The sequence below is a fragment of the Melopsittacus undulatus genome, chromosome 4, assembly GCF_012275295.1.
Source record: "Melopsittacus undulatus isolate bMelUnd1 chromosome 4, bMelUnd1.mat.Z, whole genome shotgun sequence".
NCBI classification, from domain to species: Eukaryota; Metazoa; Chordata; class Aves; order Psittaciformes; family Psittaculidae; genus Melopsittacus; species Melopsittacus undulatus.
The window spans coordinates 66,110,092-66,134,117 of NC_047530.1; the positions used below are offsets into that span (position 1 = coordinate 66,110,092).

The 24,026-nt window shown below is 38.7% G+C and overlaps 1 protein-coding gene across 2 annotated transcripts in view; it reads right to left on the reverse strand.

Moving 5' to 3' along the window:
* The window catches only part of CTNNA3 (catenin alpha 3), a 467,065-nt gene that overhangs the window by 7,123 nt on the left and 435,916 nt on the right, over positions 1-24,026 (reverse strand). Inside the window, exons 15-16 of one of the 2 annotated variants that reach the window (XM_031053362.2) lie at positions 14,627-14,732; positions 7,080-7,214 (exon numbers count right to left, since the gene is read on the reverse strand). In XM_031053362.2, coding sequence (XP_030909222.2) covers positions 7,080-7,214; positions 14,627-14,732 — 241 coding nt within the window. The remainder of the gene's footprint in view (positions 1-7,079; positions 7,215-14,626; positions 14,733-24,026) is intronic. The other variant, XM_031053363.2, reaches the window with a different exon arrangement.

The following is a 24,026-nucleotide window of genomic DNA, read 5'->3' on the forward strand; positions in this document are numbered from 1 at the left end:
GTAAGGCACCAGTCTGCTCAAACCCCAGTTGGGATACTCTTGATCGATCTGCTGTGATCATTCATTTTTTTTGCAGGGAACTGAGATTTTACTATTGGAGCACAGATTTATCAATTGGCTCTTTACAATCTCACTAGTCCTATTTACAGTTCATCCAGACTTTAAATTTTCATACAGGTGAAAACTAAGAATTGACTATCAAACACACAATAATTAATGTTTGAAGTCTGAACTTACTTAAGATTCTACTGGAAACAAGGCCAGTTATTAAAAATTAATCCTAATTTAACCTCTAGGTTTAAATACATTCCTAGAAACAAATTTCTTTGTTACGTGATACTGTGAGACTAAGATTGAATCTTTATTTCTTTGACAACTACTTCTGAAAATAAAATGAATTCTATATTACTGTGAAGAACAGTAAGCTGAGTAGTACTGCATTTGAGGTAAGGAGTACATATTACATTGTCCTTTTCATTTTCTATCACTTTTTTACTATGTGTAACAATTTGCTGTTGTAAAATATTTTGTGGTTCTTTCACTGAAGTTGCTATATAAAATAAAGTCTGAGGTTGCTATATAAAATAAAGTTATTTAATCTCTTAAAAGTAGCAGAACAATGCAAACCAGATACATTATCAAGAGTGAAATCCTGACAGCTGAAAATATGTGGTTTTCCTTGGCCTGGGCCAGGATTTTAACATTAGTTACTTGCCTTGTTTTCTGAGCTGAGGATATTCGTATTTCCACAGCTGTTTCTCCACCCAGAACTGTGATAATTTTATTGTAATGAAAACAGAGATCTTAGTGTAGAATATGGGCATTCAGGAAAGCACAGGAAAAAAATTCCAGAGTTGGAAGCACTACCATGTTTCTTCATGTAACTGCCAGATGATAAATAAAACCTATCATGGATTCAGCCTCATAGAGGTTATATATGGGGTTTATATTGGGGTATATAGGATATATACCTATATATAGTTGTGTGTATATATATATATATGTGTGTGTGTATATATATATGTATATATTGGGGGTTGGAACTAGATCTTAAGGTCCTTTCCAACCCTAACTATTCTATGATTCTATGATATACAATAAGGCAAAAGGAGACTTGCCATTGCAATTCTTTTTTCCCATTACTGGAAAATGTTCCCTCAGCGTTTTGCTCACCTCTGCTTTGCCACGCTCCTCCCTTTGGGATATCAGAGATTTATTATTTTATATATCCAGTTTATGCAACTGGCCTCAGGAAATCTGCTGCACCATTTGGGTGGGTAATAATTTTCAATGAACCGAGTTTTCCTAAAAAATACGCTACTGGTCATCTATGTCTGTTGGTTTATCTAGTAATTACCTCAAAGTTATCTGGTGTTTGTTCTTTTTCAGTTTACCTATTTTTCAGGCAAGGAAATTGAATCTAATGAACTAAATAACCATTACCAGAATCTGCTTCAGGCTGTGTAGGATTCAAAGAATGAAACCGAGTCCTATAATTAGACCAGGCCTTGTGTCCAAGTTAAATGATAACTTACACTAAGTACTGTAAAACTGTTTCCCTGAAACACCGTACTGGAACATATGCTTAGGCAGGCGGTCAGTCCAGTCCCTTGCAAGTGCTGCTGCTTTCACTGGCAGGATGGTCTTCAAAAAAGGAAACTGTTTCTTTAAAGAAACAGGTCATTGAGGAATGATTTAATAGAAATCCTTTCCTTGCTGTTTCCATCAATTGCTTTAGTTTGTGAAGAAATGGAGTGCTTGCTGCAATAATCTTTTATATGCACTGAGGTCAAGAACTATAAAATACAATCTGATTTTGCTAATTAGCAAAGTAATTATTATTAGGAAAAGTTAACTGTCTTGTAGTGTACATTACCAGTAACATTTCTTGCTGCTTTAATTTAAATTGTTCTCAGTAGAAAGCAACTGAGCTTTCTGAGAGGACTTAACAGGAAAAAAATATATTCCTTGCTTTGCTTCCAGAGGCCAGGAGTTCTATATACACACATACCAGCATAGTCCAGGTAGAACTAGTGACAGATGTAGTGGTATTACATTAAAAAAAAAACCAAACAACCCAAACAGTGAAACATTCCTGTCAACCCTCAGTAAAAGAAAATCTTAAAATATTATCCCAGCTCTTGGGAGTTAACATCAGCTTTAAGAAAATCAGCATTTTAATATTTTCAGAATCAAATACTGATACAAGAAACAATTCTGTGCATAGTGTAAGGCCCTACAAATAGTCTTCCACCATTAGCTCAAGCAAACTGTATAGCAAGTTTCCAATGAGATCGGAGAAATACCATCTAGGAGAAGCAAACAGGCTGAACAAGGAGCAGCAGCTGTGCCTCTGGCACGCAGGCATCAGCTTTGTCAGAATGGCAGCTGTGATGTTAAAGAAGATCAAAGTAAATTTTTTAACTGAAGTCTGCACAGCAGTAAAAGCAGGACAGTGGTACTGAAGTAAATGGAGCAAACTGCCTACCTCTAATACATCAAGAGGGCTGTTACAGAAGCCAGTGTGACTGCCAGCTTGTTGCCCAGCTCTTGTTCCTGTTCTTCAGTATTATATGAGCTGAAGCTATGAAGCCATTCTGCCCTTCTCTTTTAGAAGGAAAAAGCAAACTCAAACAGAAACCCTAAATCAAATTGAAAGGCACTACTTTACTTTCCATCTCCTCCCCTGCCAAAAGAGCAGCTCTTCACAAGGTCAGCAAAATGCCAGCTCTTGCTGCATGGCTCCACTCAAGCAATAACTGAAACCCCCCAGCTGCAACAAAGGTGTTGAGCAGCTTGCCAGCTGCTCAAATGCTGGCCAAGATGTGATTTTTCTGGGATATGGTTATCCAAGGATTGGCTCTGTGTCAGCCAAAGGCCTGGTGGCAGCTACAGGTACCATACCTTGTATTTTTCTGCCTGTTAGCTTATAGCTTTGACTCCATCTGTTTTTTATCTGTGGTATAGCCTTCAAAGCTGAAACATGTTCATAGGAATAGTGTCCAGGCAACTTTTGATTTAACTGGCATAGGAATTCAGTGGTAACTCGCTAAGTGAAACAGACATTTAAATACAGCCTTCAAGCCTAAAGTTAGAAGTACTAAAGCACCTACATTTGGCACAAAAGTGGACTTATGTCACTGTTTAAGTAAGTCTGGTTCTTGACATACAGGAAGAATCAAAGATGAATCAAGTGATGCTTTTGATTTATCCCATTTTTTTGCTGTGGCAAAGAGAGCCAACAGGATGCAGGGTTACATCAACATGGGCATCACCAGCAGAGATAATTATCTTCCTATACTTGGTGATTGTATGGCCACACCTGGAATACTGTGTTCAGGTTTGGTCCCTGCTCTGCAAAAAAAGATGTGGACAGGCTGGAGAGGGTTCTGAGAAGGGGTGCAAAAATCATCAAAGGACTGGGAAGCCTGACCTATGAGGAAAGGCTGTGAGAGAACTCTTTGTTCAGCCTTGAGGAAAAAAAGGCTTAAGGGAGACCTTATCACCATGTTCCAGTATTTAAAGGGTGGCTACAGAGGAGATAGAGCCTCTTTTTACAAGGAGTCACACATGAAAAACAAAGAGGTGATGGGTACGAGTTATACTCCTGGGGAAATTCCGACTGGACGTAGGAGAAAGATTTTCACAATGAAAACAATCAGCCATTGGAATTTCCACAGGGATTTGGTAGACTCCCCAGCATTGGACACTTAAAACTCAGCTGGACAATGTGCTGGGATATCTAGTCTAGGTCACACTTGCCTAGAAAGGTTGGATCACTGAGGTCCCTTCCAGCCTAATATTTTGTGATTCTGTGATTTGCAGGAAAAATAGAGTGAAACAGCCTTCAGTGCACAGGTAGGGCTGGCTAACCTGAGAGATCTTTTCCATGCCACTTATCAACTTATCAAAATCTGATACTGTAACTCTGAGAACTCTTTCTTCCAGATTTCCATCTTCTTTTTAAGGCAAAAAACCTTTAATAACCACCATAACTGGGGGTCTGAGTATTACTGTGCCACTGGCTAGAATGAAAGTACTGGATGGAGCTCAGGGAAGGGCAGTGAGAGAGGCAAGTGTCTGCATAACTACACTCAGAACCTACAACATTCTGTGGACTGAAGTAAAAAAAAAACATTCACTGAAGAGAACAGTTAGGAGGACTATCACCCTGACACTCCCACAGCATTCCAGCTGCCCAGGTACACTGGCCTATTTAACCTACACTAATGATATGGCAGGGGTGTTAATTTAAGTAAGAAACATTTTAAGGAAGGTTGTCAGAGGAGTGTTACAGGGAAGACACAAGGGGAGACAGAAGAAAAACAACTAAAGATAATGTGATCTAGAGAAGGAATGATTATGAGCTGTGTTTTGTAGATTACGGTTTACTTTTTCGTATGCATAATGCTCTTTTTTGTCACAGCAGTAAGTCCCAAACTGAACTATACTGGCAGTCACCAGCACCTCCTTAGGTACAGTGTTTCTATCAATAAGAATACATTTTCCTACTGACAGATACATGGGTGGCATTACACTGTAGCACTGCTGACCAAAGGTACATAGTAGTGTATCAGGTTAATGTGTAATGCCATTTTATGTCTACTTTACTTTCTTCATAGCTTCATTCAGAAGAAGACACTGGTAAGGCAGGTGTTACAATTTAGCTCTATCTCAAGATGACAGTTCTTTCTGTTAAAGATCAGCAAATATGTGATAGAAATATAGACTATATCCTCTGTTCTTCATCTCCCCTATTCTTTCCTCTGACTTGGTCCTTAGGCTTCAATGGTGCATTTTTCATGAACTGCTACTCTTCTTGTATGAAAAAAACCCCAAACAATTAAAAATTCGAGACTGATTTAAATCCAAGATCCTTGTGCACTGTTGGAGGAAGGGAAGTGGAGGATGGACATAAGTGCTATCTGACACCCATTTTATGTGTGGATTTATGGTCTATTGCCAGCTTTTGCTCAATCATTTTCACTTTGTACAGCATAGCTGACTAGCTAGCTTGGAAGTTGATATTAACTATCTGAATGGAGTTTGGGTTTTTAGTTTTAGAATTTAAATATTTGCACCAGGATTATGTACTTCCCACTGTTGACATACGGGTGACACAATAAATTGGAAAAGAAAAAAATGCAACTATCATTACTATCGGAGAAAAACAGAGGAAGAACTAGAGTAGGCTTTCAAAATTTCTTGCAGTAATTCTACCAATCAGCTGCACTCAATAATGGAAACAGGACCAGGAAAATTACAGCTGGTGTATACCAGGCGGTATGCAGATTTTTGTAGCTCAAGGATCCTTGTGAATCCGAATTTGCCATAGTGGACAGCTCAAGTAAGATATATGTTGTGATGTGCAAGAATCTGTATCTTTTACTAGGTTTGTAAGTGAATAAAGTCTATCTGTGTTGTCCATTTATTAATTTTTCAGTCCTCCAGTAGCTTTCTAAATTACTAGTTAGCTAATCTCCAAATTTCATGGAGACTCAAAAATGCCAAGGACAAATAATAAATCTCTATCAGGTCACAAAACCAGAGACTGCATAGAGAAAAAAGAATCACAAATAAGAGATCCTAGAGAGAAAAAGACAGAGACAGCCCAATTCTTGTTGGCTGTCAAGTGGGTGACCAATAGCCTGCCAGCACAGGCTGAGCAGTCAGTATCTGCACTACTGTTTCTTGCTGCACAGCTGTTGTGGATTTTGGGGTGAGGTTCACTCCATCTATGTATGTCTGTCTGTCTATCATGATCAGGGGTAACATGTTAGAAACACAGAAGCTGAGGTAAAAAGCATTAGTACTCTAAGAAACACATGAACAGTTTATATGCAGGTGAGGGGAGAACAAAGCACTGAAACAAAGCCTCTAAGCACAGAGGGAATCACGGGTTTCTGTTGTGTAGGACCACTGGAAGTAGGTTTAAAAACAACATGGGCAAATTCAGAGCACAGAGGGTGTATGCACAGAGGGCATGAAACTATAAGATTTGGCTTTCTTAATCCACTCTGCTCATTCAGCTGTTGGTAAAAGAAAGAAGAAACATAATGAATCTAAACTTGATTAATTTACAACCCCATTGAAAATAAGTATTTGCTTCAGAAGGCATACATTCAAGTCAAAATTACTAACCTATAAGTTCTGCATGAGGTTTAAATATGACCTCTGAGTTTTCATTTGACTGTACCAACAAAAATGGCCTACAGAAATTAATGTTTCAGATCTTACATCAGCTGTAGAGGCTTAATTTCTGGTTAGTTTATAAACCATATAAAATGTACTAGTATTTTTAGTGATACATACATTTCATACTATGTGAATGTGAAGTCATCATAAAAAGCAAAGTATTTAAATAGTAAGAATGTGGGGGGGGGGGAGGGGGAAGATTTTGTTATCTGGTTTATGTACCTTTTAGCAGATTTAATGTCTTGAAATCATAATCCCATATGCTGAAAGTAATAATGCTAATGAAGAATATATGGATGCCTGGGATCAGATTTGTGCTGAGGACAAGTACAGAAAGGTTCCACAAAATCATAAACAATATATTTTCTGCTGCTAATGATACTTAGTTGCAATGGAGCTAATGACTCTTAAATTAATGCACAGTCAAGAAATCTGCTCAGACTACTTGCTCTTCATTTTAATTTTCTTTATTTCTATAGAGATGTAGAGTGTCTTTTATCACTTTCTTCTGAACTGGAAGTGAATCGGGATTTATTTTTTGGGTACAGACACAAACACATGCTCCATATATGTAAATAAATGAGACGCAATCTTAAAATGGGTTACAGTTCTTATATCAAATTACTCCAGAGTAACAGTGAAGAATTGTATGCTTTGAGAATTTAAAAGAAAAAAAACTGCAAGTGATTACTACTCCTTTAAAGCCACCAATGTTACGTTTCAGTGCCTCAGATGCTCTGTGTTAAGTCAGTGTACAAAACCAGTGGGGAATAAAGCAAGCGATTCAGGGCTACACTGGAATATCTTGCAAGCACAGGAAAGCACAACTGAAATTTAAGATGTATTTTGCTTGACAGAGTAATTTATGCCATTTTTCTACTTACAGCAGACATGATGAGCTCTCCACCTAGATTCTGGATTTCTGCTTTAACTTGGCTGCAGATTTTGAGCTGATGGGAGTACAGCTTGATCTGTTCCAGGTAAGCCAACAAATCCTGCTTGCATGATTGGTCTGGACACTGAAGAGTAAGAAAAGAACAATTAATAAAGCATTTCAGCAACTGCTGATTCACAATTTTGTCTGAAACATGTTAATATTTCACTCAGGAGCATTCAAATTGTACACCAATCTAGCCTTGCTTTTCACTGTGGCTGTGTCAGATCACAGTTCATTCCTCCTGTGAATCTTTTTAACAAAATAATTGGAGAAGTTCAGAATAATCCTACACTTTCCCATATTAACTTTTTTCTTTAAACAGTGCTGGGCTTGCCTTAGGAATATTTCTAAACAAATTCTTTAGTGTATGGAATAGTTACTTTCCCTTCAACTCCTAAGAGGTTATGCTTTCTTTTTAAGAAGATACCTACAAGAGCAATGTTAATATTTATAGGAAATTATGCTTAATTTTATAGTGCAATCTGGGTTTTTTTTATTCCATCCAGAATTTTTTCAACTAAATCCACAGATCTTCTGTAACAGTGGGTATAGGACAATAAAAATGTCTTACAGAAAACACCTATTTCAATACTTTTAATAGCACAGGATTTTTTTATAAAAATAGCATCTTTCCACCCTCATTTCTTTGAACTCCCTAAATACCTGAAGTACTGGGAGGGGAAATACTATTCTATGAGTACCAGGATAGACACTTAAGGCCTGCTATGCATTTCTTCTAAAGCTGCTTGCTCTGGCAGAGTAAAGGATCTTAAGGTGAATGGTAAGTCCCTATTGTGCTACCACAGCTGTAAAAAGTGAGCATGATAAATAATAAAGAGATCCCTACAAGTTTTTCAGACATATTTTTAGCCTGTGTGAGTGTGTACATTAGAAATATGGTTACTGCATTTTGATGGAAAATTGTGTTCAGGTTTGTGTATTAAGAAAGATATGTTCCCAACAACTGCAGTGGCAACAGCCACATATGGGTTTGTATAGTTATTTAAACTCTTGAGTCTTATGGAATTGTGATCAATGGATTTATATCCAAAACCTACCACAATTCAGAAAAAGCACTAATTCTATTTAATTCATGAAATACTGTACCTAAACTACTAGCATTGCTGAAGAAACCTGATACTTGTTTAAAATGGGGGTGTGACAATTCCACTCTTCAGGCAGTTATGTTTGGCAAAACAAAGCAGTCCATGTTTTAGACTTACGAAAAGATAATAAATAACGAAGAGTAGGATGAACTAGTTTAAATTACTTACTTAATATGAACTAAATGCTCTCATGAGACCTCACTTGGGAGTATTGTGTGCAGTTCTGGTGTCCTCAACATAAAAAGGACATGGAACTGTTGGAACAAGTCCAGAGAAGGGCCATGAGGATGATCAGGGGGTTGGAGCACCACCTGTATGAAGACAGGCTGAGAAAGTTGGGGCTGTTCACCCTGGAGAAGGCTGCATGGAGACCTCATAGCAGCCTTCCAGTATCTGAAGGGGATCTATAAGGATGCTGGAGAGGGACTCTTTATTAGGGACTGTATTGATAGGACAAGGGGTAATGGGTTAAAACTTAAAACAGAGGAAGTTTAGACTGGATATAAGGAGGAAGTTCTTTACTGTAAGGGTGGTGAGGCACTGGAATGAATGGATTGCCTAGGGAAGCTCCATCCCTGGTGGTGTTTAAGGCTGGGTTGGACAGAGTCTTAAGTGATGTGGTTTAGTGTGAGGTGCCACTGCCCACGGCAGGGGGTTGGAACTAGAAGATCTTAAGGTCCTTTCCAAACCTAACTATTCGATGATTCTACGAAATGTCAGTCCCTACCTCATGTTTTACTAGGTCCATTACTAAAATGTTTTCCATACTTTGGCAAAATTTAGAAGAAAAATAGAAGAGTTTCTTGACATTGTCTCTTTCTTATGTGTGATGTTTTCAAAGTGTTAGCATATTATAGAAAATTATACTAAAATATGCATTTGCTTCTTCCTTACTCACCACTGCTTTAAGAACTGCACAAACCAGTATTTAAATATTAGTATCTCAGTTTAGAGAGTTTAGACTGCTTGGAAGACTGGAATAGTCATTGTTTATTTAATTAATAAAAAAATCTGCCCTATCAGTCAAATGAAACTGTAATCCCTTTAAGCATCAGACTTCATTATATAAAACCAGGGTGTATTTCCTGCAATGAGAGATACTTGCTCCTCTTCTTTTTTTCTTTTTTTTTCTTATATATAGCATGATCTCTCCCCCCTACCCCGAAAAACCCAAGAGGTGGGCAGACAGATTGCTTAAATAGTGTCTCATCCACTTCAAATAGTGACAATGTCAATTACATCTTGTCAGAGACAAGAATAATTTAACCTTATTATATAGTACTCTCTCGTAATATTGGCAGGCCAGTTACATTTGCTATCTATCTTACTTATATACCATATAGAGAAGAAATGTGTAACATTTTAGGAATGCTAAAGATGGCGTGCATCAAAGACCAAGAAACTGCCGCTCAAAACCAAAATATGGAAACACAGTTCAGTGCTCAGTAGATTCAAAAACAGGTATATGCTAGGCATTATTAGAAAGAGACTTCTGACATGTAATTATGCAACTGTACAGCTCTGTGATACACCCACAACTTTTCTACCTAGTGTAGGTATGATATATCTTTCCTCTCCTTTGCCCACTACAAGGCACATAAAAAAACAAGAGGACAACAAAGATTTTTGTGAAGACAGGTATTCTTTCCTCCACTACAAGAGGTCATTAAAAGTAACTAGCCCGAGTTCAAAACGAAAGGGGATGGCTTTTAACACTGTTGGTAAGTTTCAGAAATCTTTGTTGCAGGATGGGTACACTACAAGCTTACATAGGTTAAAAAAGTTGCTGGACAAATTAACGAAAAGAAATACCAAGGACTGTTTAATATATCAAGCACATAAAAAATAGGGTCGGTTAAGTAAACTCATGAATGGCTGCTGGAGGTTGGGAAACCATATTGTGGAAAAATCATGAAATGCATGCCATTATCTCGCCATGTTCTGAAGATACTATTGACTATTGTCAGCAACAGGACATCGGCCTAAGTGAACCTACAGGGTCTAAGTGTGCTCATTTTTATGTACTTTACCCATGAAACTTCGCAAGAGCATATGATCAAGGAAGGGACCAACACAATAGAAAGAAGAGGCATTTACACGGGTAAAGATAAGAATTCTGAGCTATTTTTAGCAGGATAATGTACTAAAAAAACCCCAACCTTACAGCGTATCCAAATCAACCTTAAACAGATGTTAGAAAGAAATGTACTGTGTAGAGAGGATAGTTCGTAAGGAATCCTCGCATATTGCTCAGAAGCATCTGGTACAAGTTGCTCACTAGTGAAACTGAACACTAGGCTGCAACAGAAGGACGGTTAATAAATTCTGAGTTTAATCATCCCAAAGGTAATTGATGGTTACCAGTTTAATGCCTCACATTCTTAGCTAGAGATCCTGGCAAATTATGCAAGGTTCTTTTCCATACGTATTTAAGACAGTGGGATATTAACAAGGGCTCTCCATAACAACAGAATCAGAATTGACTTGCATGCAAAATACACTGTGATGTTTTACCTAATAGAGATAATATCCACAGAAACTTCCATATGATTTGATTAATTGTGCAGTGATTAAAATCACAGTGAAGCCAGCATTCAACAATCCAAATGAAAAAGCTACTGGCACAGCAGTGCCAAGACAAACAATTCTGCAGGAAAGTCTGATTACAGCAATGCTGTTCTTGCTTCACTATAATTTCATCGCTTTGCTAACAAAGTCTGTAGCATTTCTTTAGAATCTGAAGCTGCCTTTATGGTGATTAATACTGGGTATAATCACACACAGGCCCACTACTATAAATGTGTAATTTATTGCAAATATTTATTAACTGCAAGCTTTTAGGTAAGATGATCCTGTAATCAAAACATCTTTTTGGCACATCTGCTTGCATCATATTTATCAGCTTATCATTTTAGATGCCTGTTTCATTTTACTTTCAGGTAAACATTTTTGAAGTATATGAAATCAGCTAAGTTAGGAGACTACCTGGTTCTGCAGAATATAGATGTTTCATATTGATCCCTACACTTCTAGATTGGAAGTCTTTAACATTTCATTGCCTTGATGTATTGATCCTGACCAAGAGACCACTATACATTGAGGAGCTGGTAACCCACACAGTAGCTGACCTGTGAACTAGGGCCACACCTGGGCTGTGCTGCAGTACACAAATCTCTTGGCTATAGTGTACACCTAACTAACATATGGCAGTAGACAAGCCTGCAGGAAGCTCCAGCTCAGTAATGGGTTTGGGACACCTGCATAGCCCTGCCTTTATCTAGGACTGCAGCAAAAAGTTCCATTGTGAACATCCCATTTGACAGTGGAAATTACGACATTGTTAAATTTATTAGGAGTTTATTTGTGATTAATCTGCCTAGTTTTATGCTGATGCTGTACTGTGATTATTTTCACAGTTCTTAACACTGAGTCATCTTAAAAGTGCTGTCAGTATGGATTGAAATGTAACATTCTGCTAATTGTACCACACTGTGTCCCTTTCCTTCAAACACAGGAAGACGGGGTTATAAAAGCCTGTCCTTTTAACTGCAAAGGCAGAATAATAGTCCAGTCATGGGATGACTGTGAACAGTAACATGATGTGGCCTAATTAAATGACAGTATCAGACTTACAGGGTAGCCTAAGCTTAACAACAAGTGGTGAAAAAGTGGTGGAAAGTATGTGCAGGAAGTTATTTGAAACTGGTACAATGTAGAGGTCTTTTCACTTTTGAAACAAAGCATACAAATTCATTTTTACACAATAAAAATTCCACATAATTTAGATATTATTAAAAGGCAACAGGAGCAATACTCCACTAAAAAGCATTAATGCTGCTGAGAAAGGCACTCATAAAGTCTCCTTGGAATTTATGTTCCAGTCTGGGCATCGGATTCTCAAAGAGCTCCCTCAGTTTGGACCATATTCAGAGAACAGCTATCAGGTAGCCCTGAAGAATGTAGTTTATTTTATTTTAGGACTCCAAGAAAGCAGGGCATAGGGAATTTAGCAGAGTAATAGCTGAGAAAAGGAATTACTGGTCTTTACAAATACCTTGGAGATTTAAAAAAAAACCACAATGAGGAAAGAGCTTTATAAGTTACAGGATGACTTGCCACAGTCAAAACTGGTTAGAGAAGTTAAAGGATTTCTAGCCCTCAGAGGAATGAGATGATAATATCAAGCATCTCTGTAATAGGAGGAATAAAGGAAAGATTCTCTTTTATACCATGTTTGACACACGGCTAGCAATGCTTGTAGTTGTGCTCATCACAGTTGTACTGGAAGGGCTGCTTTGGTTCCATTGTTTATTTTTTTTAAATTGTATATGCTCACTTGCTTCTAATACATAGAGCACGAAATAACATCTAAAATACAAGCAACACCTCTAATAGTGTATTTCTGATGCATACGAGATACCACAGGGAATAAACACTAGGGGTCAGGTGGCTCAAGGGTATCAACTATGTGCAAGGTTCTGAGCTAGCTCATATGGAAATAATTTGAGTGAATTCAATAAAAGGGTTACAATAACTTGAATGATGTCACATCTTTCCAGCAGCTGATGTTTCCCAGCAGCTGCTGGGAAATGTGTCACACAAATTATTAGTACTAATGATTCATGGCTACTTTTTGCTCATGCTAATTTGTTCATGTTTCTGGTCTGCAGTCATTGTAGTAATACAGAAAAAGGAAAATTTTAGGAAAGAAGTGACTCAGTGAGACTAGATTCCCTATTCTAAGAGCAAGAGATTGTGACCCTTGCTCATCTTCAGCTTTGATACCATATTGTTTTCTGCAATGGATCTGTGATGGGTTAGAATTTTAATTTGTAACTGGTAAAAGCTTGAAAGGAGCCATTCTCTAATGCTCTTGAAAAGAGGTAAGTGCTGGAAAATATCTGTCAAGATCACAAATGGGGACTTAACAACATTTTACCTTGTTTTTCCACAAATCAGATCACAACTGTATAAATGGAAAATATAAGTTCTTTGTCTTGTTATCTGGAATTCAGAGTCACATACGGTAGAAAACACCAACAGATTGTTGCTGTTCATAGATATTAGAAAAACAACGGTTGTATATGAAAATTAAAAGTGAATGGAAGAGAAACAGTATGTAAGGGTGTGGAAGGCAGTGATTTGCATGCTGCCCTGAGCCTAAAAGGCAGTTACAAAGCCTAGGAATGTGTACATGCTCTAGATTTGATACTTGCACACTGACATTTCACTACACTCTTCTTCTGGCACTGTCTGGCCCTAAAACCACCAACCTTACTTAACAAAGCAGGCTGCATGTGGCAAGTTGCTTGGTATATTAATTTCCTAAGCTACTATGGAGTCATCCTAGCCAGGAACATGAGCATGCTTATCAATTTATGTACATCTGGTTTAGGTATTTTGGTGGGGGGTTTTGAGCCCCCCATGTATTTAAAATTCAATTAAAATAAAGTAGACTTTATTGTTCTACTCTGCATTTGATGATGGTACATATTTCTTTTAAATGCAAAAAAATCACCTCAAGACTGCAGGCATGCAGTGGCCAACACTCTGACTATCCAGAAGGATATTTACATAGAAAACCATTTGACATCAGTACTCCAAAGAAACGGCCAGTGTTGGGGGGCAGAAATGGAAGACAGATAAAACTAGGTACACCAGAAGTACAGATTCTGTAACTACAAAGGGAGATTAGGATGAAAAATAAGTCATTTCAAAGAAAAAAGAAGCAAAGTCGGTAACCTTACTAAGGGTGGTGCTGAGACCTAGCACATGTCTAAGCCTGCTCAGCAGAATTCTATGCCAGTGCAACACTCCACTTCTAAGCTGACTCACCTGAAACAGTTACAGTTGTTTCTAGGTAATTTACCCAAGGAAAAATAGACTATACATCTAAAATGTTGCATTCATAGCTCTAAGGAGGTATGAATATATGTATATATTTATATTGGTTTAGTGTGAGGTGTCCCTGCCATGGAACTAGATGATCTTGAGGTCCTTTCCAACCCTAACTATTCTATGATTCTATACATTATATATTCATGTATCTGTCTAAAATTTTACATTCATAGCTTAAAGGAGCTCACAAATATACCCATATGTACAAATACACATGTAGATAAATACATAAATGCACGTAGACATCTGTAATATATGTACAAAGACATTTATGTGTGTTTGTAAGTGTATTTAAACAGACACATTGATATGTATGAAGAGAATCCACACATACAATTAAGACAGGATCTATATATTCAAAAATTGAGAAAAAGACGAGACAGTAAAAATGTCATGAGCACTTTTGTAAGCGACTTTCTTAAGTGTTAGGGGTTCTGTGGATGGATTAATCTGTGACACAGTTTAATGCACTGCTGCATCAATAACCTACCTGATTGGCAATCAGCCGTGCTAGGACATCCATCCTTGATCCCGACTCTGAAATCATTTTTGCTGCATTAATTACATCAGATGTGTTCTTCAGTGGTCCTCTACCCCTTCAAATGAAACAAAGAACCGTCTTACATTATTCAAAAAATTGGGAATAAATCAAATCCATGAAAGTTAGGCACAGAAGAACTCTACTAAATAAAAAAATTAAACCATACAGAAGCAACATTAACGACATTAATTAAATCCCCACTACCCCAACTGTTTTGTTTCCATGTCCCACAAATTTGTATTGTTTGACATCAAGTGGATGCAGAAGTACTAGAAAGATGTCACTGTTTTCATGCTGGAAGCACAACACATGTCAAATCCTAAGGATAGGATAGGGATTTTGGAAGACTACTTGTGGCATTTCCTTTTCCCATGGTTATATGAATTTTATGTGCCTTTCCCCTCCAGAAAAATGTCTAGTAAATGTGTTCAAAGAAAATTCAGCTCAGGGATGTATTTTGAGACACATTATGGGTATCTGGTAAAAAAAAAATGGTTGTCTGAGTGATTTTTGGTTGTGGGGTTTTTGGGGGTCTTCTCTTCCTTCTCCCACCTGAAAAACTATGAAGCTCTTGTGAACAGTTTATCAAGAAGCCAGCTTCTTTTTTTGTACACCCCCCAACCCAAAACACTTATTTAATTACATGAGACTGTTTCTAGAACCCAAGGCAAAATGTGAATTGCCTAAGGTAAGCAATATTGACAACCATTATCTTCACATTTTCCTGTGCTTCAGCTTCTTCAATGCTGAAATACTTTAGCTAAACTAAAATAACAATTTTATTTCACACATGTATAAAGTGAGCAATCCTGCTAAGTAAGTTTAACTTTGCATTTCAACATCTTTGCCAGGAATACTTTCAGTTTTATGCAGATATTTAATTCCTGAAGGCCTCACATCAATTTACAAGTTCTGCTCTACAAACTCTAAGCAGTCCGGCACCCTCCTGCAAAATTACAACCCAGACTTCCAGTCAAGTAACACAAAAGATGAACACAACCCAGAAGCATCAGGGAAAGGTGAGAGGGCATAACAGTGCAAGTAACTTATGCTTAGGAAGTTCTTGTTAATATCGGCCAGCAGCTTTTTTGATATGTGAAGATACACTGGCTGGGTATTTTGAGGGTGAGGTTGGCAAATTAAACTACCCATTTTCTTATACCTGTGCAAGTCCCTCAGAGGATCTGGCTAATGAGAATGAAGCAATTCCAACCGAAGAAAGGTATTTCAGACAAATTAAAAGAAAGCATTTCTTGCCACCACAAAAATGGTCACTGTGAGAGCCATTAGAAAAACACTTAGGAATGAGGACTAAGACTTCTGCTCTATTTACCACCTTACTGCACTAATGACTCAATGTCTTCTCTTCTACATTCTGTAAGAAATGTAGACCAGGATGCTTATGAGCTATAAATCACAGCTAGGTCTTGAAACAAATACTTAGAAATAGTGTTTAAGAATGCCTCGCCCTTATATTGGAGTGCTGACAAAGCAGCATGGCAAGTTACACATACAAAGAGGTCTCCTTCCCTACACAACCAAGAAGAACTATCTGCGCTCCTTCTTTTACCTTCACATAAAATCCAGATCCTTTTACATAAAGTACAGGTTTAATTGCCTTGAGGTATGGCATAATGAGCTGTTAGTCCCAATTTATGATGTTTTGCAATTATTACCCACTGGACACTTTAAAAAAACACTTGGGAGAGCACACCAGATCTGCTGAATCACCAGACAAACAGAAGCAGCAGACAGGAAAAAAACCCAGGATGACATTTCTAAAGATACAACTGCACACTAGATTTTGGCAAAAATCATCAACCTCACAGAGATAGAGATAGCCTATAAAGTTGGTTTAAAAAAAGACACAGGAATTATCACATGGGTAAGTCTGAAGATCATGAGGTAGTGGTGTTAGGAAAGTAGCAGGTGCCACAACGTGGTACATAGGTAAAAGTTTTCCTTTCACTTTCTCAGTTTTATTAAGACTGCAGCTGCAGTTCTGTGTGGATTTCCATGAAGAAAGTTTTGTCACAGTTGGAAATCGTGCAAATAGGATGGTTAGACATGTCATAAACATAATGAATAAGGAATGACTGAAGGGCTTAGACCCTTAATTTGATTTAGAAATTTGAAAATTAGCAGTGGGGCAAAGGAGGAAGCATAAGCAAGAGAGCCTGTAGGATAGATATGGTAACAGTCCTCAATTGGGCTTCATGGCTCTATTGGATAGGGGAGGTAGCACTGAGCTTATATTTGGGAAAAGAAATTTCAGGTGAGGTGCTGAAATGGTGAGAAACTGGAACAGAGCAGCCAGGAGGTTGTGGTGTCTCCACCACTGGACAAGACTAGACAGACATTTGTTATGAATGGTGGGATGATTTAAGTCCCCTCTTGAGGTCTCTTCCAGTCCAACAATTTGATTATTTTAAATTTAACAAAGAAGTTTCATGTTGTTCAGTGAATGAGTGCCAGTTTCAATGCATGCTGCCTTCTGACGTTATCAGTGCAGCTGTGCATTTTGTGAATTCACAGTTTTCCTGATTTAGCACCAGATCAGCAGATTCACAATGCCACTAGCTCATATTAACTCCCCGAATCCAGATGTCAGAGATGCATAAAGTCCATTAAATGTTTTCCCCAGCCATCATGTGGCTTCCTACCAGTTTTATATTTACTCGTGTTTTGTCTTGCAAGTTTGAAGTATGAAAAAACGCTTTGTAGAGGGGGCTGTTTCCCTGAGCTACTTGTCTCACTGCCTGGATTTTTTTCAGTTACTTCACTTAATTCTCTCTCCATATCACTGTACTGACACCCCTTTCCTTCTACAGATATAGTCCATGATCCTCCCCCACCAAGTGCTGAAGAATCCCTGCCTAATCCGAGAGACTCTTGTGGTACTTTTTTGTGGTATTTGTTAAAAATAACCGAATTACTAGAGATAATGCAGATCTGTATGCAGAAGTTTAAGATTAGCTTAACTCATGCACCTACAGCAGATGCTTAGATTAAAAAAATCCTTCTCACCAAGTACCATCTGCTGGTCAACAGCACCACAAAATTTCTCCTTCATGGAGTTCTCCATCTTTTCCCTCTTCTACAACATAAATTCCAGTTTCTTAGAATGGATGTTCATGATGCTATGGCATCCATGAAACATGTTGGGTTATTTTTAGTCACTGTTCTCTTACTATTTCTGTTTCCAGTCTCTAATTTTTAAAGCCAAACTCCATCTTGCACATTCAGTTACTGCATTTACTGAAATTCTTTCCCAATAATTTAATGGGGTTCACAGCCTATGGTAGACTCTGAATGCCTGATTTGGATTCACTGCATGGGAAGTCTACTTTATTTTTCTCACACTTCATTATTTCCAAGCGTAAAGCCTTACTAGCTATGTAAGCTGCTATCACATTCACGGCTATGAAAACAAAGATGAAACACAAAGTACTGTATTTATGAGCAATGATGTGCCTCCAAGATAGTGATGGATCTTATATCATCTGCTCTACCCAATAAAGAAATTGGGGAGACCATGAATAACTTGAGAATCATCCATCTAAGCCTAAATAGAAAGAATGTAGTTGAATTGGGTACAACAAAAACAGTTTAGAGTATCTCCACAAAGCTGTAGGAGAAAAACAGGCTTCACATAAATGTTCCTTGAAAGATAAAATCATAAGAAGAAAATAAAGCTAGACTGCATTAAGTGGTAGGACACCACGGGTTTTGTAGAATTCTGAAAGAGAGATCTAAGCCTCTCAAGTCTAATCATTCTTGCTTCAAGCCATGATAAAGTGTTGCAGAGTAACTCCATCCCTGTCTGCCAAAACTATAATTATCAGGCATCAGAATCAGGCATTGTGATCTTCATACTGGAATTTCACTCTGGAAAGTAATGATCAAAAATATTCTCCTAATTTTACATCAACAAAAACTTGTACTCTTATCTAAAATTCAAAAGGCTTTTGGCATTACATTTTCCAGGAATAGAGTCTTTGGTCTCTGAGCAAAGCTGAGTGGCTTTCCTCTACTCACTGTACTCACACACATCAGCAAATGTTTTGTACTTCCCCCATGTCAGAAACAATAGGGAGCTCTACTGACTAGTCACTCTCAAAAAATAAACTTCTACCTAAAATGCGTCTATCATAAACTACCACCAAACACAAGCATTTCATAGCACTGCAAGCATTTGAAGATGTGTACTGCATCTTCACAACTACTGTCATCTCCAAGCCAAAACCCAAATGGTCTTTGTCACATTAAAGTCTTGAGTTTCAGACATCATCAGTCCGAATTTCTAGCTGACAGGATTACAGGGTTTTCTGGGCACATTGCAGAAGAGGCACTAACTCCAAACCAGTATGAATCCAGCAACACATCTCTCTGTTCCTTGGTGTTCCCATGAAAGCTCTCTGCAGGATCCAGTCTGGCAATCCCAGTCAACCCCAGACCAATGATCACAAGAATCGATTGGAACATTTCTTGACTTTGTGAAGATGGAGCAAGCACTCATTCAGGTGACTGTCATATTACTTAAGATACACTGGGAGAAAGGACATTAATTATATTGCCATCTGTTTAGTCTTATAAGTCACATCCATTATCTTACTGTCCTGTGTTCAGCAGTAGCAGTTGTTTTTCTCCTTCTTAGTAGCTGGTACAGTGCTGTGTTTTTTGACTTTCAGCCTGGTAACAACACTGATAACACCGATGTTTTTAGTTGCTGCTCAGTAATGTTTACTCTGACCAAGGACTTTCTGAGTCTCATGCTCTGCCAGGGAGGAGGGGAAGCTGGGAGGAAGCAGAGACAGGACACCAGACCCAAACTAGCCAAAGAGGTATTCCATACCACAGCATGTCATGCCCAGTATATAAACTGGTGGCAGTTACCCGGAAGAGCTAGATCACTGCTCGAGTCAGCCTGGGTATTGGTCGGTGGGTGGTGAGCGGTTGTATTCTCTTCCCTTGTTATTTCCCTTATCATTATTGGTGGTAGCAGCAGTGGTTTGTGTTACACCTTAGTTACTGGACGGTTCTTATCTCAACCTGTGAGAGTTACATTCTTTTTAATCTCTTCTCCATCCCTCTGGGAGCGGAGCAAGGAAGAAGGGTGGAAACAAGCCAGCGGCTCTATGGTTCTGAGTTGCCGGCTGGGTTTAAACCACGACACTTACCCAGAGACAGAAAGATATTCCAAACAAAATAACTGTATTTTATATATACTATGGTATTTAGTTAATTCAGTTGTCACTACATTCCATGGTTACACTTCTGCCTCCTGCAGTTCTTCCTTAAATACTTAGCATTTCTCCATTCTTCTGCCTTCCTACTGCTGCTCTGCAAAATGCTTCTAATATTGGCATGGTTAAGAAATTTGGATCCCCACCACACATTCTGAGCTCTATCCCAGGAGCTGTTTCTTGAGTTTGAGTATTTCTGTTGCTGAGATTTTTATCTTTTTTTAACCTAGTGATTGGATGAAGTCCTGGGAGCAGGGATAAGGAAGCAGGATTCACATCTCAGTCATTACAAGTGGTCTATTAAATTACTGGGTAATTACTTTTATTACATGTGGCTGCATATCTCTATCAGCTATACCTAGACAAACAGGAGGTAGCAGAGTTACTCAGGAAATTCAGTTAGGAGAACATAATTGTAGATTGTATACGAGGATCCCAGAGCTAACCTCTGCCATTTCATTACTGCTGTAGACACAGAAGCAAAAGAGATTCTAATTTCACTTACTTACTTTCTATCCCTGTCTGAGTTTACAGGTTTGAAATTCAGGAGAAAATAATTCCTAATGCTAGCAAAACTGCTAGCATAACTAAGACCAAACCCACACTGAGCATTTCAAGATGCATTGGCTGAAGCAGATATAGCCAGATGAGAAAAGGATAGTGTGAAGAAACACTAAAAGACATGAGATAAATTATCACAGATGCTCTGTATTAAATAGTATTTTGTAAGTAGAAACACCTTTTGTGAGTAAAGGAAGTTAAGACTTACAAAAATACCTGGATTATATGAACCCAGGAATGGGTCAGTGAAGTTGTAGGCAATGTGAATGCAGCATATATATTACTATCTGTTCTTCAAATCTGGAAATGAAAATTAGTTTAAGACAGAAGTTCCTTTTTGTCTTCTTTTTTACCATCTTGCACTGGCAATGTATCAAGTCTGCAACTCCCTCAAAGGGGAATAAGGGAGAAGATGCATAGTCTCTTTTACAACAAAAGTGAGGTGATACAGATGAAACAAATACACTTTGTAAATGAGAATTACATGGGCTGATCTAGCTAAGACTGCTTTTTATTGGATTGATACCTTTGAGTGTGCAGAAGTCAACCACAGACCCTGCTGAAGTTCTGAGTGCCACCTTTCAAAATCTCTTGGTAGGAATGTTAGCAAAGCAATCAATCTTATTTTGTCTATCAGTTCCAAATGGTGTATGCTGAGAGCAAATAGATCCTATCATTTTCTAATCAAACAAACAAACAGGTTGGAAACATGCAGAACATAACAAAGAGATTACTAACAGCCAACTTGATTTTTCAAGGATAAATATTGTCAGACCAATGTAAAATAAGCTTTTAGAGCTTTTGGAAAGATGACAAGCTATAAATGCCATGTATCTTCAGACAGGCTTCTGAAACTGTCTCCTGTTGTGTTTTCATAAGCTACCTAAAAAATATGTAGTCTAGACAAAATACTTCGGAGATGGAAAACTGTTAGAAGAGCATAATCCAAGACAGACTGGTTATCAAAGGCCTGCTGTCACAATGGAATTAAAAATAGGAGAAGGAACCTGGTGCTGCTGGAATCTGCCCCGGTTTCGGTGCTGCTCAGTTCTTCACTGATGACTTGAATGAAGGAAAAAAGAGAATGCTTAGTGAACTTAATCTTGATACTGATGTGAAAGGAGAAGGAAAGGGGCTGGCAGGCCAGACCTGGACTTAAGAATTATCCTGAGAAGAGTATGGAAGAAAAAGTAGATGCAATTAAAGAGGGATAAATGCACTCAAGGAGGATAACCAAATTAATACATACAAGTGGAGAGTCAGTCTCTACAAAACAGAACAGGGAACTCCAAGCAATGTGAAGTTTCAGTGGATCACAGATTCATCAGGAATGAACACGAGTATGCTGCAGAAGGCAGTGGGAAAATGGTAAACAGAGAAGAAGTAACACTTTTGCTCTTTTTTTACAGTAACATGGTCTATAGGAGAATTTCTGGAAAGATGTAAGACAATTAAAAAAAGACTGATTGCCAACAGAATGGATTAGGTTTGGGTTTGTTTCATAAGCTTCATCTTATTCTGAAATAAGCAGTAAGCCTCTGTGAAAAATAATGACATAGGAATTCCTGTTCAACTGCAGCCACTGGGTTATGTGGCACAAGAGGATTATATGGCATTTACACACTCATGGTTACATGGTCTATCAACAATGATATCTTATGTAACATTATGAATGTCTTATCTCAGAGGCTCCTGTTCTGTCGAAGTGTCTGTCTTCTGTTCCAGTGACACAGAATCTCTGGACAAACCCGCAATAATTATAGAATCATAGAATCATAGAATAGTTAGGGTTGGAAAGGACCTTAAGATCATCTAGTCCCAACCCCCCTGCCATGGGCAAGGACACCTCACACTAGACCATATCACCCAGGGCTTCATCCAACCTGGTCTTGAACACTGCCAGGGATGGAGCATTCACAACCTCCCTGGGCAACCCATTCCAGTACCTCACCACCCTAACAGTAAAGAATTTCTTCCTTATATCCAGTCTAAACCTCTGCTGTTTAAGTTTCAACCCATTACCCCTTGTCCTATCACTACAGTCCCTAATGAATAGTCCATCCCCAGCATCCCTGTAGGCCTCCTTCAGATACTGGAAGGCTGCTATGAAGTCTCCACGTAGCCTTCTCTTCTCCAGGCTGAACAGCCCCAACTTTCTCAGCTTGTCTTCATAGAGGAGGTGCTCCAGTCCCCTCATCATCCTCATGGCCCTCCTCTGGACTTGTTCCAACAGTTCCACGTCCTTTTTATGTTGAGGACACCAGAACTACACACAATACTCCACGTGAGGTCTCACAAAAGCAGAGTAGAGGGGCAGGATCACCTACTTTGACCTGTTGGTCACGCTTCTTTTGATGCAGCCTAGAATACGGTTGGCTTTCTGGGCTGTAAGCGCACACTGAAGCTGGCTCATGTTCATTTCCTCATTGACCAACACCCCCAAGTCCCTCTCTGTAGGGCTGCTCTGAATTTCCTTTTTGCCCAACCTGTAGCTGTGCCTGGGATTGCTCCGACCCAGGTGTAGGACCTTACACTTGGCATGGTTACACTTCATGAGGTTGGCATCAGCCCACCTCATAAGTGTGTCAAGGTCCCTCTGAATGGCATTCCTTCCCTCTAGCGTATCAACAGAACCACACAGCTTGGTGTCATCGGCAAACTTGCTGAGGGTGCACTCAATCCCATTGTCCATGTCAGTGACAAAGATATTAAACAAGACCGGTCCCACCACTGATCCCTGAGGGACACCACTCGCTTCTGGTCTCCAGCCGGACATTGAACCATTGAACACAATTCTCTGAGTGCAACCATCCAGCCAGTTCTTTATCCATCGAGTGGTCCACCTATCAAACTGATGTCTCTCCAATTTAGAGACAAGGATGTCATGTGGGACAGTGTCGAAAGCTTTGCACAAGTCCAGGTAGATGAAGTCAACTGCTCCACCCCTGTCCATCACTTTTGTAGTCCCATCACAGAAGGCCACCAAATTGGTCAGGCAGGATTTCCCCTTAGTGAAGCCATGCTGGCTGTCACCAAGCACCTTGTTGGTTTTTGTGTGCCTTAGCATGCCTTGCAGGAGAACCTGCTCCAAGATTTTGCCAGGCACAGAGGTGAGACTGACTGGTCAATGAATTCTACAGCACTACCTTTAAAGAAACCAAAGATGTGTGAAAAATACTGAACACAGAAACAGTTCAAATGTCCATACTTTTGCTTTGAGTTGTATTGGCAGAAGGCAAACTATACTCCCCCCTTCTCCCAGGCTTTTACAGAGTGATAATGCAACTATGGATACAAAAGTACTGAAAATGAAGGGCAACGCAATAATCCGCATGAGTAGTTAAATCATTTACACCAGTGTGGCTGTTAAATGGGAACTGGAAAGTACTGTTACTTACAGCAATTTTTTTTTTACATCAATGCAAGTGTGTATCAGTCTTATGATTTCTTTAGTTTTCTGCTCTGGGGCAGATTCTACTATCTAGATACTTCAGTGTTGATCTCATGTTTGTGATTTTCTTATCTAGGTCATCCTTCTCTCC